The sequence below is a fragment of the Acipenser ruthenus genome, chromosome 2 (genome assembly GCF_902713425.1).
Source record: "Acipenser ruthenus chromosome 2, fAciRut3.2 maternal haplotype, whole genome shotgun sequence".
NCBI lineage: Eukaryota > Metazoa > Chordata > Actinopteri > Acipenseriformes > Acipenseridae > Acipenser > Acipenser ruthenus.
The window spans coordinates 85,179,113-85,197,671 of NC_081190.1; the positions used below are offsets into that span (position 1 = coordinate 85,179,113).

Here is an 18,559-nt window from a genome sequence, read left to right on the forward strand (position 1 = left end):
TGGTTTTACAAAAAACGATTAACACTAATTTTGACTACCGAACCAAAGGTAACATTAAGTTGTCTAAAATGAGTGCTTATGAGGGTTTATGTATTGATAGGCATGTGTCTTTGTTCTAGTGATGCAATGTAAATCAAACAGTACTACTGTAGCACTATTAGGACTTTGCTGCATACATAACCAAAAGCAGACTGTTAAATCCCATGAAGATACTTCCCATATATGTATAAAAATACAAAACTACCAAAACGTCCATTCCTTACTAGCACCATGCAATGACACACCCTCTAGTGCTATAATGGTAAACATGACATCTTAACGGAGTATAAACTATTAAAAAAATAAACCATAATACACACACTACATGGAAAGATAACAAGAAATGCTGAGCTGAAGATGTTTTATTAAGTTTTTAACCCAAAAAATAAATTGTGTCAAAACCAGCTCATAAAAAGTATGAAATGGAGAAACAGCATGTGTATTATCCAATACCAACAGTGTGACATTATTTTCCTGTTTCACATTAGGCTCTGATATACACCAAAGCTTTATACATATAAAAAAAAAAAAAAACTTATACTTTACACAAACATTCTGCTAAATAAAAAGTAATCTCCATCATTTAAGAAATCAGAATCCTTTCATACTGGATCTGACCACAACAGCAATCAAGCACTGTAAGAGGGTTTATCTATACATTATTTACATTTAAAAAAATCACAGGAATTCACAAGGAATCAGGTCATAAACATGGACACGGTTTTGATTCTACAGAACAAACAAAAAAAAAAATAATCTGCATTTTGTTAATTACAAAAAACAAAACAATGTAACCCTTTCAATAGAAAGTAATAATCTTGAAGCTTAATCGAAACGTTTGTGCTTGCTTGCCTGTTTTGTTCTAGCCACAATTACTTTCTCAGTTTTTGCAATCAGCTTAAAAGACAAAAAAAGAAAAACAAAAATTAGCCAAAAGTGCTGTTAGTTTTCTTTATGTATTTTGTCACAAGCAAGCATTTTCTTTCACCTCTTCTGTGCCTCATTTTTTGTTCCTTGGACGATTGAGCTTTGCTTGTCTGTCCACCAAAATCTTCTGCCAGTACCTTTGTTCATTATCACCTTAATTGTTTATGTATGAAGTACAAATGATCTAAAACATTTCAGTAACTAACACATTCCTTTAAGAAAAAACAACAGAATTAACTTTAAACATAATTATTACTAGATTACGGTTCATACCCCCCCATAAAATTCAGGAGAATCTTCCATGACTTCTCAAAGGATAATATCAAAGACCCTTCAAGGGGAATGTTAGTTGGTAGTTGGCAGTGTTACACTTGTTTTGTAAAACATTGCTAATGATCGAAATATTACCAGAATATTTATGCTATACCAGGCTCATTTTTGAGGCTGCACTGTTTCCCTTATTCCAAATGCTGGTCAAGTCGTTTTTCAAGTCACACCAAAACTAAAACTGAAGTTTGTAAAACATTTTATTTAAAAAAAAAAAAAAAAAAAAAAAAAAAAAAAAAATCATCAACATGCAATAGTTATGTTTTTGTATTTAGACAACATGCATTATTTACACCACCGCTCAGCAGACAGGATGTCCAGTTTCCAGTGGTGTTTCTTCTGAATCTCAGCACGAGACTCTATCACAGTCTTGGTGTCACCTGGAGTTTTAAACCGGACATGGCCCTCTGCATCTCCCCCCAACATGTCCACATAAACCACAGCAGCCACTTCTGACAAAGCATCCTGATCACAAACAAGAACATTTGTATTTTATTAAACAATAAAACTGCAGCAAGACCAGAATAAAATACAAAATAAAATCCAGTAACTAGTAAACAAGGTACACTACCAGACAGGCAGGCAGGAAAAATGGCTGTAAAAGTATGGAAACAAAATGTAACCTCTGTGGAAATTGTACATTGGAAAAGAAAAATACTTGTTTCTGCCCTTAGTAAACAAAAAAATAACCATGATGGCGCTAGCTGGATATTCTGAAGACAAAAAACCAGTGGATATTTTGATAACGGAAATGGGTGGGTGGAAATGTCGTATTCACAAAACATTTACTACAGACGATACATTTATTTCAAAAGAAAAACAAACAGCTAATGTTATAGATCTAAGATGATCTTAAATTAACTTATTTATTTACTGTATTCCGATGTCAATTCAACATTTTGATTTTTTTTTATATAAAAAGAATTTAAAACTGTACCTATACATGCTAATATTCAAAACTCGATCTAGAGAGTGAATGAATGTGTCAGTACTGTGTGGAGTTTATAGAAAACTGTGATAAACAAGCCTTATAAATAGCCACTTTAAAACAATGTATTTGTGATTTAAATGTGATGGGAAGACCATTCAGCTTCCCTTTTGTTCTGAAGTGTTACACCTGAAGTCAATTCTACTGATGACCCTTGCACTTCCCAATGAATGAGGCAGAAACTTCAGCATGCAGGTACAAAGTCATTGTTACCTTGATGCATTTCCTGCCTGGTAGGGGATCATCGTGGGTGATTTTGACTACGGCTCCACTCACAAACTGAGGTCCTTGGGGGGCCGCCTTCTCAGGGGGCTGGGCTTTTTTGTTGTTTGCTTTGACTTTGAAAAGAACAAGTCAAGGGAATGCACATATGTATGAGAATCAATAGATTAAAAGCAAAACAGTAGAAGGGGGAAGAGAAAAAAACTATTAACACCACTTTTTTGTTGCAACTACTTCAGTAAACTACTAGTTAAAATATTTATTTACACAATTGTTTTATGACAGTCACGATAGTTGATAATCTAAATACTTTCATATTTTATGGTACCAAACACTAACTGTTATATAAAGAACATGTATTGTTCACATGGTAACAAAAAGCAAAAATGATGTTTTCACAGATATACAGATTATAAACAATGTAATGTATTTAAAAGTATTCATAGTGATATTTTTGAAAGTTTATTTTTTTACTTTTAAGACTGTTATACCTACTTGTATTATCGGTTGGTTGACATGATTCAGCCTCTATTTTCCCTTCAGTCATCTGTTTAATCTCGGACAAGGATTTCTTCAAAGAGGACATGCTACATTTCTGTAGTGTTAAGTACTCCTGCATCAAATCCAACCATTCATTCCTAGAATAAAAAGAGATGAACCATAAAAAAAAATAAAAATGGCCAAAGGGTTGCAGGGAATTGAGACAAAATGACAATAGAACATGACAGCAAATCAGCAATCCATGGGCTACTTTCACAGCCTTATTATAATGTCAAACATACCCAGGCACAGAACTGTTGCACAAACATTCACTTGCATAAAAAGGCTGTTTACATTGACGAGCTCTGAGGAATGCAGAATATAAACCTGTACCTATGCAGATTATTACATGGATAAAAATAAGGCTACTCTTGCATAGCCGTTTCAGACAGTCCAGGTGAATTGGACATACCGTATTCCTTCGAATTTAAGACGCAGCCCCAAATTGACCACCCTCAATTTGAGGAAAAAATCAAATAAATATGCATTTACAAGGATACAACCTCAATTACGCTGTTGTATCATACAAAACTTACCCGAAACAGTGTTGTTGTAGATTAATCACGGCGCGTGTTTACTGTGCTGTGTACTATAGTACTTAAGATGGCGTCTCTGTCGTACACACACCACCACTCATCACGGCATCACCCATCCCAGCAACAGCAAGCACGACACAACACTCCACGGCATCAGGCAACATGTAACCCAGCAACCACAAAAGCACTGACAACATTGCGAACGCAACAGTCAGAACAGTATGCACAATAACAACATAACATATGCATATGAAGATTATACCATTTTGGAAAACCTGCATCAGCTGCAATGCAAACCCCCTACAGGAGGCAGGTTAAAGGAATGTGTATAGCATTCAAAACTGAAAATAGCTCCATGAGCCAATCATGGTTTAAAAAAATAAATAAACACTTAACCTTGCAGTACTTTGGGATTGGTCCATTTAATCAAATACAGTACATCCATCAGTCCTACTTTTTACAGCTGATATGAAACACTGTGTACATTATTACAAGCACTGTAAATTAACATGCACATAAATAGAATTAAAACTAAAATCAATAAAAACAACTTTGAAAAAGAAAGCATAGAAAATAACCACAAATACCAGTAAGTTAAAAAAAAACAACACCCTAATAAAAACCTGTTCAAGCCTCCTTTGCTGCGACACAAACAGCAGTTAGATGAGGCACAAAGACTTGCATAATTGTTGCCCTTATCTAAAGAGCATCTTCTTCAAGCTTAATGGTTTGAGGTGATGGCTTTCAATATCTGCCGTTATCAGCTTTTTCTCTCTCATAGCCAAAATTCATCCCCAGCAGTTAAACAATTAAAAACAAAACATAGTAATTTACAAAACAATACATGATTTAAATGACCACTCTGTGGTTGCTTAAGTCCGCCACTGCTCAGGTGACAGATAAATAAGAGTCAGTGACATCTGATCAGTCACTCTCTGATGGAGAAGACTGCATTGGGACTCTGCTGGTTTGGTAAATTATATAAGACAGGCACTCAATAGGATATAAAACTACTATGCTGCAATGTTTTAATACATGAGGCGTACATGTTCTTGTATAGCTCTAGATTCTAAAAAAGTTGTTTAGTTGTTGCTGGGCATTTCATTTTAAAGTGGGTTCTGGTCACTGTGATTATTTTACAATGCATAAATGTGCTGGTGTTGGAATTTAGAAATTGGTGCACATTGATCATTTAGAATGAGGACTTGTGTATTTTAATTTTTGTTCGACTTTTATAAGGCTAAATCAAATGTATATTTGTTTTAGAGAAAGGCTTTATTGTTCTAGGTAGTATTATTTTGTCATCTATATTTTGTGTAATTATTATTTTTAAAAACAGGCACCTCTGGCCACTACCAATGCTGCTGTGCAACTCTGTTATTTTAAGATTGGAATTGCACTTTAGCAGTGGTTATGGACTGATCCACAGGAACATCTTACATACAACAATTCAGGTCTACTTTACCAAAACTGAAACAAATGCAGGTTACTTTAAATTAGATCTTAACATTGCATTGGGTATCTACAGGCCCACACATGTAACACTGTGAATCAGTAGAGTAAGTGCGTATTTGATGGATCTTTTGATGCACTGGACTGACACTGCAAGTAAACTTTCAATAGAGTCTGATTTATTAAATTTAACTTATTGCAGTCACAAACAGATCACCGAAGATTTCCAAGATTTTTGGGAGGATTTGTTTTTTTACTCAAACAGCAAGGCATTACTGTGGAGTATAATGGAGTAAGTGCTCTTCTGTTTGAGTGAAAGATAAGGTCTAAAAGCCTAATTTGTTTCCTTGCAATTTAAATTTTCTTTTAGCTATAATCATTTCAGTCCCATTTGCCTCTGCATTGCCTCTGATCTATCACAGGATTCCTCAACAGCCCCCTCCAACAAAGGCAGGAGTGACACAGCTGTGGCTTGACCCACAGCCAGCTGACTAACACATTCACACTGCATAACAGTTTAAGCCATTCTATGTTTTACCATACATTTAATAAGCCACATTTATAATTAAGTTCAAAATAAAACCGTCGGGGCTCCCGAGTGGCGCATCCGGTAAAGGCACTCTGCATGCAGTGCAGGATGCACCCTATAGCCTGGAGGTCGCTAGTTTGAGTCCAGGCTATTCCACTGCCAATAGTGGAAAGGAGATCCCAGGGGGCGGTGCACAATTGTGCTGAGCACCACCTGGGTGGGGAGGGCTTAGGTCGGCCAGGGTGTCCTCGGCTCACTGCGCACCAGTGACCCCTGTAGACTGACCGGGCGGCTGCAGTCCTGCCTGTAAGTTGCCCGGAGCTGCATGGTCCTCCGACGCTGTAGCTCTGAGGTGGTTGCATGGCGAGCCTGCACAGTGAAAAGAAGCGGACGGCTGACGGCACACGTTTCGGAGGACGTGTGTGTCTGTCTTCGTCTCTCCCAAGTCGGGGAGTGGCAGCGGTGAGTTGGGTTGAAATAAAAATAATTGGGCTTTACAAATTGGGGAGAAAATGAGAAAAAGTAATTGCCGATTCCTAATTAAAAAAATAAATAAATAAATAAATAAATAAATAAATAAATAAATAAATTAATTAATTAATTAATTAATTAAAAAAAAACATCAATGGCTAAAACTTTTGTTGAATGTTGGGTCGGATTGCAATCCCTGTGCTCGTTCAGGGGTCAGCTGCATGCATTAAACTTCTCTTCCAAATTAATTACTGTAAGAAAGGAAAACTTGCCCCATTTCTCGTTAGGATTTAAGCTAGTAGGACAGAGAGAATTGAAAAAAAATCCTCTCAAGTTATGCTCTGAATTAAATTTCTGATATTTACATTTAGAGTCACTTAGAATAGACACAAAATATTAGTTGTCTTAACTAATGTATTTCTTCCTATTCTTGTTTTCATTTAGATTAACTGTGTATTTTATGTTTCAGTCATAATACAAGAGGTCTCAAACATGCCTTATCTCTAAGCACAGATGGAACACCAGTGTAACCATCCTCCTGTCCCCCTGCAACACTACCTTAACTGGATGTAAGAAATACACCCAAGTTACAGCTTATTATGAATATAACGTGTGCCTTTGTTTTGTAAAGAGGTGGCTCTGTTCATTCTCATCAATATTACAAATTCCAGGTACTTTAACAATTACTGATCCTTTTGTATTTTTTGTACTGTGTACACAAGTATCAGTGTAAATGAAGGAACTTTTTCAAATAAAATAAAAAAAACCTGAACTGCAAGCACATACATTGTACCATACCTCCTTTCAAGACTCTTTGTCCATTTTCTGAGTCTTGTTTTAATTCGGGAACTTGTTCCACTTCAGAGACCTTCCTGACTTTGCATTGGGTTTCCTTCTGGCTATCTGTGCTGCTTCTCTTCCGTTTCCCTTGCCTGACCTCCTCTGTGGACTCTGTGCTTTGGGATCTGCACCTTTTCTTTTTGTCCTTTTTACCCAAGGTTTTTTGGGCATCAGTACTATCTGCATATGCACAGGCGTCCGATACAACTTCCTTGGCTTCCGAGGCTGCCAGGCCAGTGCTCTCCTTTCTGCTGCTGTGAGACTTATTTTCTTCTCCTTCTCCTTTGTAGGTAAACTAACATGTCAACCTCTTTGTAATGCTATTTCTGTATGAGGTAGCAACTAAAGTAAAGTGTAATCGATTTAAAGGGGATCTGTACTCAAAATAACAAGGCTCTCTAAATGCTCTGTATACATAACAAATATGTCTCGCGGTGCCAATTTTGTGTTTGGCCAGTAGTTCAATTTTTTTGTCAGCTTTCTGGGTCAGCTGGAAATGCAGGCCGCCACCATATTGGAACCTTTCTGGTGCCGCTGTTACGTCATATCGTTGACAGACACCCACACCAGTGAACGACGGCAGGGTGAATTATGTCGGAATGCAAAGTGTTCGGGTGCAAAAATAACAAAAGGAAAACAGTAACAAAAAGTATTTTTGTGTGCCTAAGCCTTGAAACCAACAAAGGGCGGCCATTACAAAACAGTGGCTACATAACAAAGGGACGAGACATACGCTCAATAGAATACTACGTGTGACTATAGAGAGAGTCAACGACAGGACGTCACACAAAGCACGACAGAAGAGAGCTCCAATACATTCAATGCTCAAGGAGGGGCTGAAAATGCGTCAAAAGCTTTAGTTAACATGTTTTCTATTGAAATTTTTATATATTCATTTGAATTAAAAACACATTTTACTGCTGTGTTTTGTAAAATAATTTGTACAAGTTTACGTTTACTTACTTATTTACTGCTTACATTCAGGCAAACATTTGTTCATAAAACACATTGTGCTACTATGAGGAACTTAAATATTTTCATTCAAAAACATTGATGTAAACCTGACACACTTACTCTACTAACTCACAATGTGAACCTGATGAAGACACATTAGGTGTCGAAACGCGTTGTTTGTTTGTTTGACCATATTTTTAACAAATATAATTTTTTGATGAATATAAAATCAGCAGGAGATAAGTATTGAATCCTTTTGAAAAAGAAAAATGTTGAGAGTGCGACTATGAATGTCCCTACGGAAGCTTTTCTTGGTAAGCCATTAAAACTGAATGTTTGGCTCAAAGATTTGTGTACTTTTGTATTGCCGTAGAGACTCTACCTTCACTTTACAATTACCTTATACTGGTCAGCACCTCTTCAATATTAAGCATTATAGTGCACAAATGACTAGTTACAATATATATATGGTTAAAGCAATGCATGGTTACAGCAATGTGGACATGTTTTACGGGACAACTATTGTTATTATTATTATTATTATTATTTGTTTATTTAGCAGACGCCTTTATCCAAGGCGACTTACAGAGACTAGGGTGAGTGAACCATGCATCAGCTGCAGAGTCACTTACAATTACGTCTCACCCGAAAGACGGAGCACAAGGAGGTTAAGTGACTTGCTCAGGGTCACACAATGAGTCAGTGGCTGAGGTGGGATTTGAACCGGGGACCTCCTGGGTACAAGCCCTTTTCTTTAACCACTGGACCACAAAGCCTCCTTCTACTTGAATCAACCTCCCAACTACTTGAATCAACCAATAGAATCGCAGAATACAGTCGTTTACCAAAAAGACTGTATTGGATATCAAAGTGTGTTGTCTCCATCATGCAGACACATTTAGTATGCAGTGTTAATATATCTTACGAAGATACTTCATAAGTCATAACTGCAGACCAGCCCTCTTCTCCAAGATTGCCTGCAGGTACTAGCGTGCCCCCCTTCCCCCAATGCCTCCCCCACATTATCAGTAAAGCAGCATGACAAACTATTTCAAATGCACATTGGGAATTTAAGGATGACTTACCTACAACACTGCACTCACTGGTGTTGAGAGCAACGGGTTTTCTCTTTACTGTCTTCGGGAAGATTCCAGGTTTTCTTCTGGCATCTTCTGGTGGATTGTTCAGAATCTTAGTAAAACACATTTAGGGAGAAACAGATGATACTAACACCTATAAGAATTTCATGGCCTGAAATGTAATAATAATAATAATAATAATAATAATAATAATAATAATAATAATAATAATAATATATATAGCCCCTTTCATAGTCAACCACCATCACAAAGTGCTTTACAGAGGTAGGCTGTGAACTGAGCATTATATGCAGAGTCACTTTCAATAGGACATTGATTTAACATGATTCAGCTAAAATATGAACACATTATAATACCATGATTAAACATGCAATTGCATCAACAACATAATGAGCGGCTCCATCTGGCAAGTTATGTGGCCTACCAATTAACCACCAAGTATGTGTGTATATATATATATATATAAAAAACAAAAAAAAACAAAGACAACCCTTACCTCCACTACCACTGAATTTGTCAGTGCTTGCTTGACATCAGAAGTCAACTTTTTCATTCTGTTGAATGTTGTTAGCACAGAAACGTCAACATCTGGAAAACATGTATTTTTTGATGATGAAGTTCTTGCCACACAATAATTGAGATTATTATATCCTGGATAATTATGTATCTGTGTCCTCTATGTACAGACTACTACTATTCAATAGGCAAATGTTTGTGTACCTGCTCGTGTAAGGATTAAAGCGACTTGCTTTTCTAACACCAGAACTCAAAGGTTAAATATCAATCTCTTCAGTCATACAAAACAAAAGACTTGTAGCAGCCAACTACTGTCTTGTAAAGCTTAAACTGTACTTACAGTTGTGCAAAACGTGCTTCTCCGTGGACTCGACTTGTCACACGCACGGTATAAGGACCTCTCCTTTGAACCATCACAAATACAACACAGTAAACAGCGATTCCCATCTATATAATTATATACTTATTTTGAAATGGAATACATTCTAATGAAAAAAAGAAAATATGAACAAGTAGCATTTTCTGTAGATATCACTGTTGTCATTTAGTTCTTTTTTTGTTAGGAGATTTCTGTAGACACCTATTTTCTGTCCCGGTTTGATGAGGTGATCTTCCGCGGGAAAACAAAAAAAATAAATAGAGATGACAGCGGCTGTGTTCAATGAGCAAGTGTCAGTAGTAAGTACCATACAATCCATTTCAATTTTTATGTGTTTTAAATATTTATGCAAGTGATGCAGTTTGGAGATGTATTTAAATAAGTTAGATTTGCTAACTACGCCATCTTCACTCCGTTATTTTACTTGTTTTACGCAAACTAGCTTCCTTAATTTTCACCTCTTGGAAATGTTCTTTGAATAATAATAATAATAATAATAATAATAATAATAACAAAACACAATGAAAGGACAGCATTTCCATGTGTCTGACAGAGAATGAAAAGGTTTTAATAAAGCTTTATGAAGTATTTTAACAAAAATATTTAATTAGGACTCCTGTGTTTTTACATGTGTATCTCAGCTGTACAAACATACTTACTATCTTGTACGAAATGTGTTAATTAAATGTTTTCTTCTAGATAAATAAGAATGTTTCCAGAGTTTATTGTAAGTATTTTTCGTTTGGTTTGTTTTACTTTTTATGCAGACACTGTTTTACTTATTTCACTGTACCTGTCTATTTAAATTATAATTTCTAAATAAAACTCACAAAATCAATGTATGAGGGGGACTATATTGTAGAAAGGGGCACCAATACTATTGATCTTACTCCTGTAGCACAACTGGCCCTAAGTCAAAGTCAAATGAAGAAGGGGCTGGGGGCGTGGGAGTTAAATAGTAGATTACGTAAGGGATATGTATAACAGATAATAACAATGTTAGTATTGATAATAATAATAATAATAATACTGTATTATTTTTATTTCCCATTTACAGTGTTATTGTTAACCTATCATTATAGCACCTCGTGTCACCTGGTGGCCCATTATTGCACAGTGTTTGAAATTACCAAGTTTACCCCATTCATGAAGAAGCCCCTACCGATAATGTTAAGTTTAAATATAATGAGATGCTGTATTGATCTTCTGTGAAATGCTTTGGTAACAGGCACTGTACACTCACCAGAAAACAAAGAAGGCAAAGACATGGCAAGATGGAGTTTTAAAGATAAGCATTGATGGAAATAAGGTACAGTATTTAAAAAAATTATAATAATTATATAAAAAGTTTGATGCATTAATTATCGAAATATTTTGCATACAACTAGTTTATTATGCAGCAAAGGTCACTTTCCAAATTCCAACTTAAAGCTTAACTCGTTCGCATCTTTCTTTCAGTATAGACATATTGGCGCAGTTTTTTCTTTTTGCATCAGTGGAATTGCACACTAGAGTAAAAAAAAAATGGGGCCAACAAGTATTTAGACCACTGGTTTGTGCAAAACTGCATATACCTCTATAAAAAAAGAAACCCAAAGATTAAGATCAGCCACTAGGGGGCACTGTCAACTAACAGCTGTTTTTTTTTAACACTGGTTCATGCTGAAGCTGACAAAGTGTTTGTCATAAGTTGTTAGTTAAAACAGCAATATGCATATGGCTTCATAATATGGTCAGGGAATGAAACAGGTACAGTTGCATATTTTTAACAGTGTTCCCCCAAAAGCCTAATCACAACTGGAATTTGTCAGACAAACAGCCTTCTAGTTTTAACTAACCATAGTATTAAAAAAGGCCTCATTGTTTGTTCTTTCTTTTAGTAAAAATAAAACAACAAAACTAAAAAAAAAACATAACATCTTTGTTGGTACGTGCCATGCAATTTAGAATTAACGTAACTGTTCGTAGTCAAACGGCATACACAGTTCACAGTGGTTATGCAAAGTCACAACTTTGTATTCTTTATTTTTCTCCCACTAATGTGTCTTTACAAACATTATTTAATATACCATATTTGTGTGTTATGTTTAGAAACCTATGGAAATTGCTTGCTTATATAAATTATGTGGCAAATTAAAAAAAGGTCAATATTCTACCTAAACTAAAATGTTTTAAATCTAGGCAACATTATTTGACGAGAAAGGACAGAAACTGGATGCTGTGTATCTCAGAGGTCAAAAGGTAAAATGACTTACTAGGTAGTAATTAAGCATTAAATATTATTTATAGGGATGTAACGATTCATTGTATATTTCTTTTTTTACAATGTAAACCGTATTGTAATAGTACAAATTGCTTGTATTGTGGTACAAAACCAAAAACACAAACCTCATTGTTGTTCACCAAATGGTCCTTGAATGAAGAATAAGTGTGTTTTATAGTTGGTATGAATACATACTGTCCATATCTCATTTAGATTTTGCCTTTTAACAAAATAGCCCATCATTTAAATGATTATTTCATCTTATGCATCATACAACTGGACCACCACATGTATCATGTTACCCCTAATTATTTAGTATATAATAAATATTCTGTGAGATTTGGCTGAAAATTAGTATCAAGGCTTTCATTGATAAAACTATTCCTATATTGCTTGATTGTTAAGGTAAAACCAGGAGATGATTTGGAAAGTGACAGATATTTGATCACGGTGGAGGAAGAGAAAATAACTGAGAACAGCTCCCCTGACCAGCATGGGCCCAAAGAGATTTCTGAACAAAACGGAAGGCTCTATCCTCCAGTAACTATGAGGCAAAATCTACCTGTGGGATTGAAAAGAAAATATACTGTAAGTACCATTTTAAACTTGACCTTTTTACTTATACTATGCTGTCACTTTACTTCAGCAAGCAGCGTGTACTTTTTTAGATGGCACGTGGGATTTGTTTTGCTATGATATTTAATGTGATACCTGTCCTGACAGTCACCATTGCAGAACACTGTTTAGGATATAACGAAGAAACATCCCATCCTATTCCAGTCATTCTGCATTGGAAGTAAATGATCATATTTGGGGTGTCAATGCACTTGTGATGTTTTGCCTAACTTTGAAAAGGGTACAATTTTCGAGTCCGAGATACTAATAAGTTAAGTAAACAAGGTCTGATTGGGGTAAATGTCCCTTCCCTAGTTGTGAAAAATGTTTCCTCTTCATGAACATTATAACGCAATCTAAAATATTTTCAGGGATACCGGGGTCCACGCCAAATTCAGAAGAAACCAGCAACTGAGGAAAATGAAGTGTCAAGTCTCAAATTTCAGCATAACCTCTCATCCAGTTTATTGTATAACACCTCACCTTTGTTTTCTATCAAAACTCCTACCACTTTGGCCACAGGTTTTCATGACAGTACCTTTAGTGCGAATGTAAAACATGAGCAATTGGAACAGAATCTCTCAGTCCCCTCCTTACCTGCACCCATAGTTGTGTCTTTACATCAAAAAACAAACAATAAACAGAGACACTATGATTATACTGAGTCTAGACACCAACCATCTAATGACTTATTATCAGACCAAGACAACACTCCAGGAGTTACCCAAATAACAGATGGAAACTATCAGCCCACCCATACAATATCTAAAGGCATAAGAAGCAAAGCACAGATTTTAGCACTACTTAGATCCAACGCATCAAATGTTACAGCTTTGAAAACTTCTAATACTGGCCAACACCAGCCTTTAAAAGATACATCTGGTTCTGCAGCGTTTTGTAATCAAAACAGTCGACTTCTAGCTCAGGATACCCACTCAACTGATTTGGACCAAGTGACACAGAAAACTACAAATACCATTGTTACAAGCAATTTGGATGACACAAGCTGCTGGAATTCCTCTTTTCTAGAAGTCTCAACTGAACAGGAACATGAAGGAAATGACCAAGAAAACACTGTGCAAGGTGAACAAAAGCCATCTTGCGATCTCACTAGTCACAATGACAATACTCTTGTTCAGGCTCCTGCCCAGTCTTTAACAGAGAATAGATTTAAACAACCAGAGGGTTATTATAATGCAATTCTACGTAGAAGTCGTTGGGAATCATTTTTGCCAGACAAGAAACAAGACAATGAGGAATGCTTATCTCCAGATCATGAACCTTTGGGAAATGACATGTCTGTTTTTCAAACCTCAGCTCCACCACCTCTTGATCATCCTAAGGAGGACTCAGAGGAACTGGCTACAATAGAACTCATTGAGAAAAACATTTGTCCTACACAAGGGCACTCATACAATAATACAACTGAGAATGTATTAACACAAGATAATAAATTAGAGAAGCCAGTCCTTTTGGAAATGTCAGAAATGCAAGGCACTGAGTCTAAAGAGTGTTTTGAAGGTGTGTCAAGTTCAGCTACATCTTGCAGTCCAGGCAAGGAAGACCTCCTTTGTCTAAACTTCAGTCTTCTGGATGACTTTGACCTGGATAATATGGAAGAAGATGAAGTGCAGGAAAGTTTGCTTTGTAGAGTGTTAGCAGATGGAGATGGAGGATCTAAATCTCAAGAATATGAAGAGAAGAGGTCAGGGGTAATAGAGGAAAAGGTTCTGTCTGATCCATATAAATGGGTTGACGATGTGTCTGTAGGAGATGAGCAGATAGCTGAGATTAAATTAGTTAGTAATGTCACTATGGGTGACTGTCATGCAAAAAATACAGTTGGTCTGAGAGATCCACTGGTTCTTCCACCTACACCTGCCACAGTTGCTAAAATCGCAAGCCATTCATTGGATTTTAGCGATTCAGAAGTGAAGTGCCATGAAAGTGAAGAAAATGAAAGACTTTCTCAACATTTTGAGAACATTGCTGTCGCCACCGATGAGTTCAGCACGTGCCTTAAAGCAGACAATCAGATGAAAAGTGGGCAAGATAGTCCATATAAAAAGGATATTCATCCATCCCAAGAAAATAATGGAGAAGAGGATATCTCTGATATAGGTATTGAAGAATGGCCTGCAAACTGGAGTGATGTGGAACAACATTACAAAAACTCAGTGGTCCAAGCAACGACTTTAGATAGGCTTTCTGCTACACCTAGCACCTTACGGACTCCTGAGAATCAAGAAAGCACAGGGGATATATATTGGAACGAAGCTGACATCAACAACTGCTCGCCTTCAGTTCAAAGTTCCAATGAAGAAAGGAGTCATTTAACTATAGTTAATAAAACTGAAAGACCTCCAGAATACATGCTGCAGAAACTGTCTTCTTGTTTACAGGAACAGTTTTCAGATCAGCCAGTTGAAATGAGGGAACCTTTAATAACCAAATCAGTTTTAATACATCCAGAATACAAGGGCAGCAGAGGGGCTGGATACAATGCTAATGCTTCACCAAAGCTCTCTGTTAATGGACATGATCATCTTTCACTTTTAAAAACTCTTTCTGAACACAGCACCGCATTGGAAAGCCTAGAAATGTTCAGATCTCCAGATAGAGAGTTCAGGATTCAAAGGCAAATCAAGGAACAGTTATGCAGCTCTGTTATGATTGATGCAGGTAAAGATAACATTTTATTCTGCGCCAAATAGATTAAAGTTACCGGTACTTTTTAATTAACTGTTTACATTTTCTTAATAATGAATTTCTTTCCTTTTAATATCCATAACATTTATCTTCTGTAAGTTTCTCTCATGTTCTCTAAGAAGGTTATTTGCCATGCTTACTAACTATTGCAAAAGAAATGCTTCTGATAGAAAAGTGAAATGCGGAAGCATACTAGCTTTGCACAGGCGTCAATGCACAGCGCTGTGCTCATATACGAGGAGTACTTTCACTAGCAATGTTTGCTGCAATATTTAGTATGGTAAGCATGGCAGAAGCAACAATAGAGGATCATACAATATTACTGGTATTAAAATAAACCATACAATAAGTAACCATACAAGTGAAGTGAAGTAAGCATGTTTCCTTTAGCTTTAATGTTTGTTTGTTTTTAAATCTCAAGTTTAAGGTTAAATCTAAGTTGATTATTACTTTACCCATTAAGATATAGATGAAATATTACAATTGAAAGATACTATAAATATAGTAATGTGAAAGTTAAGAGATATGTCAGTCACTTATTCTTTTCTCAGATGAGACACAGGAATTGATGCAAATGACACAAAAATTGTCTCCATTTCATGAAGCACCTGCAGAAAAGGTTAATGGTTTCTTATCTCTCTAATTATTTCCTTTAAAATCACATTGTAGTTTTTTTTTTTGTTTTGTTTTTTTACTCCGTAATTAATTATATTAAACTGTAATCAAAGTTTATACAACTGTGCAAATAATGAATTGTATCTGGTGTTTGAGAGATAACAGGCTAGCTTTTGTTTAAGTGGGAAGTTTGCTTAACATTTTGCTTAATTAAATAAAAACGTAATGTTTAAAACTTAGAAATAAAGAGCTATTTTTAAGATAGGGTTGATATACTGCTGTATCAGTTTTAGCAGGTTTCAAATTATGATTTTACTAGTTTATATGAAAAAAGCCATGTATGCAATATAACAAGATTTTTTTCTTCGTCCATCAGCATATGCTTGTGTTGCATGAGGAAAGCAGTATGAGTGACTGGAATAAAGCATGTAACTCAAGAATGCAAACTAAGCCCTTGCAAGTGAGTCTATATGAACACAATGTTTTGGTTTCAAAGGTTAGGTTTCCTGAAAAGTAAGAACAAATATATACCTATGTGTTGTGAGTAGCCTCTATTTATTGCACCAATGTCTAGTGTGGATGATCTTCCAAAATAAACAAGGCTGAAGTACAAATACATTTCTATTAAAGAGATAGAGGTAGTTTGTATTGTATTGTTAAATCACTGGAACAATATGTAAATGATAGGATAATGTTATTGCAATATGCTGATTGTAATGCCTGAATAAGGCCCCTTTACGAAAGTGATCTTTTAATGTATTTCTATGCAGCTAGCTGAGTTTAGAGGGCACCAGGTAATGGGATCTGCAGCTAGTGACATAGTGATCAGGATGCCACAGGATCCCTTTGAGTCTGAGGAAGAGGGCTATTGTAGAGTCTCTGATGAGGATCAGTTTATATTATCACCATTTTCATGCAGAGGTCCTTCCCCCAATGAATTTTTTAAGGTAATGACAAATTCAAAGAAAATAATCTAATCATATATAAGATATGCATAATTACCCCAAAATACCAATCACATGAAATGAAAACAAAATGCTTTGAATAATAATAATAATAATAATAATAATAATAATAATAATAATAATAATAAATTCATTTTTTTTGCACCTAGTGTTTATTTTTAAAGTTTTGTTGGCCATCTAGTTTGTGTGTATCCCCAACAGTAGTTTTAGCTGCAGGAGCCAAAAGGGCATGATTTGAATCTATTTTCCAAGAAATTGAGAATGGAGAATATAGATTTGGTAATTTGAGTTGAATTCATTTTTATTTAGTTTTGTATTAAATTGTAAGAATCCTTCTCATTCTAATATGAAAGTATATTCTTATAATATATGTCTATTTGTTATTAAGTTCACAGGTTCTCAAGAAGTGGAATTTTGGTCTGAAGAAGGCTGGGACAATAATGCGAGTATTCGTTTTGCTGGGAGTACCAGTTACCCAAGTAAGAAATAGCCAGTTTTACACATTTTGATGAATTATTTCAAGAGTGTCACCATTCTTTTCATCTTGTGTGCTTTTTTAAATTATTTTTTTTAGGAATAGAAGAGTTGATTCCACAGTCAAAAGCCCCAAGCTGGCTTTCTTGTTCCGCAGACTCTGATTTTGAATCAACACAGTGGTCATCTTGGGAACCACACAAGGTCTGCAGTGTAATTCACCTTTAATGTAAAATGGCAAATAATAAATATTCAATGATGACAGCAACACATTTATGTTCTGTTTTCATGATATGCACAATGGGTTTATAAGAGCTGTATTATGCAATGTGTTTAACAACTGTAAAGAACACCCATAAAAGACTCCCATTAAATGTGAACAAGGAATCGACACACAGGAACGTTACTGTAGTTCTGCAGCTTTGTAGGGACAGTTTGATGTCTGAAGGTTGATAGCAACAATACTTTTTATTAAATGCATGTTAGTAAAACCTGATTTTTTATATTTTGTATAGATCATGTCACCAGCACAGATGGTGCCTTCACTGAGTCCAGTACCAGGGTCTTTGTTTGGGTTACTCTGCTCTTATGAAGAGGGTCAAGGGCAAGTAACCAATGATTCTTTAATCCAAAGAGCACCGTTGAGCATTGCAGGTTCCAGCATGGGTCAGTATTTTTTTTTAAATAAATTAGTGTTAAGGTTAAAATAACCTGTTTTAAAATAATCCCTAATGTTTCTGGATTTGAAATCCATAATCCAAATTCTGCTAATGTGTTTAAAAACCTTTTAGATAGGTAACCTTTTAGAAGAATAGGTGCACACTTCCTTAGCACTGGAAGAAAAAGTAACTGTCTGCTTGTTTACAGTGGGGTTCTATTTCTGGGGCTGAGGTACACAGAGCTCAAGTGATTTGCCGTCAAGGTCATAAATTGGGTTTAGTGCTATATACAGATATTCAATGAAAATAGCTCAATTTGACAGTTTTTATACTAGTTGATAAATATCTAAAGATTAAAGCTACACAATCATGTTCAACAACACTAAATTATGATTCCTTCTGTTGGCCTCCAGTTTGTGTATATCCTCAATGTAATAGT

General features: G+C 35.7%; 1 protein-coding gene and 1 long non-coding RNA gene across 5 annotated transcripts in view; one reads left to right on the top strand and one right to left on the bottom strand.

Annotated features, from left to right (window-relative positions):
* Positions 1 to 386: 386 nt before the first annotated feature.
* Positions 387 to 9,834, bottom strand: LOC117972134 (uncharacterized). The gene is made up of 6 exons (XR_009309189.1): positions 9,782 to 9,834; positions 9,422 to 9,513; positions 8,911 to 9,016; positions 2,999 to 3,141; positions 2,495 to 2,619; positions 387 to 1,758 (listed from the first exon to the last, which is right to left on the bottom strand). It is a non-coding gene; the product is annotated as an uncharacterized LOC117972134 (long non-coding RNA).
* Positions 9,835 to 9,928: 94 nt separating this feature from the next.
* LOC117968158 (protein ZGRF1-like) overlaps positions 9,929 to 18,559 on the top strand; it is a 28,672-nt gene continuing 20,041 nt past the window's right edge. For 2 of the 4 annotated variants that reach the window (XM_059003010.1, XM_059003035.1), the window contains exons 1-12: positions 9,929 to 10,119; positions 10,520 to 10,547; positions 11,049 to 11,129; positions 12,002 to 12,061; positions 12,489 to 12,671; positions 13,070 to 15,380; positions 15,959 to 16,026; positions 16,399 to 16,482; positions 16,793 to 16,969; positions 17,376 to 17,466; positions 17,562 to 17,665; positions 17,977 to 18,127. In XM_059003010.1, coding sequence (XP_058858993.1) covers positions 10,530 to 10,547; positions 11,049 to 11,129; positions 12,002 to 12,061; positions 12,489 to 12,671; positions 13,070 to 15,380; positions 15,959 to 16,026; positions 16,399 to 16,482; positions 16,793 to 16,969; positions 17,376 to 17,466; positions 17,562 to 17,665; positions 17,977 to 18,127 — 3,328 coding nt within the window. In that variant the 5' untranslated portion in view covers positions 9,929 to 10,119; positions 10,520 to 10,529. The remainder of the gene's footprint in view (positions 10,120 to 10,519; positions 10,548 to 11,048; positions 11,130 to 12,001; positions 12,062 to 12,488; positions 12,672 to 13,069; positions 15,381 to 15,958; positions 16,027 to 16,398; positions 16,483 to 16,792; positions 16,970 to 17,375; positions 17,467 to 17,561; positions 17,666 to 17,976; positions 18,128 to 18,559) is intronic. The other 2 variants (XM_059003017.1, XM_059003028.1) reach the window with 2 other exon arrangements.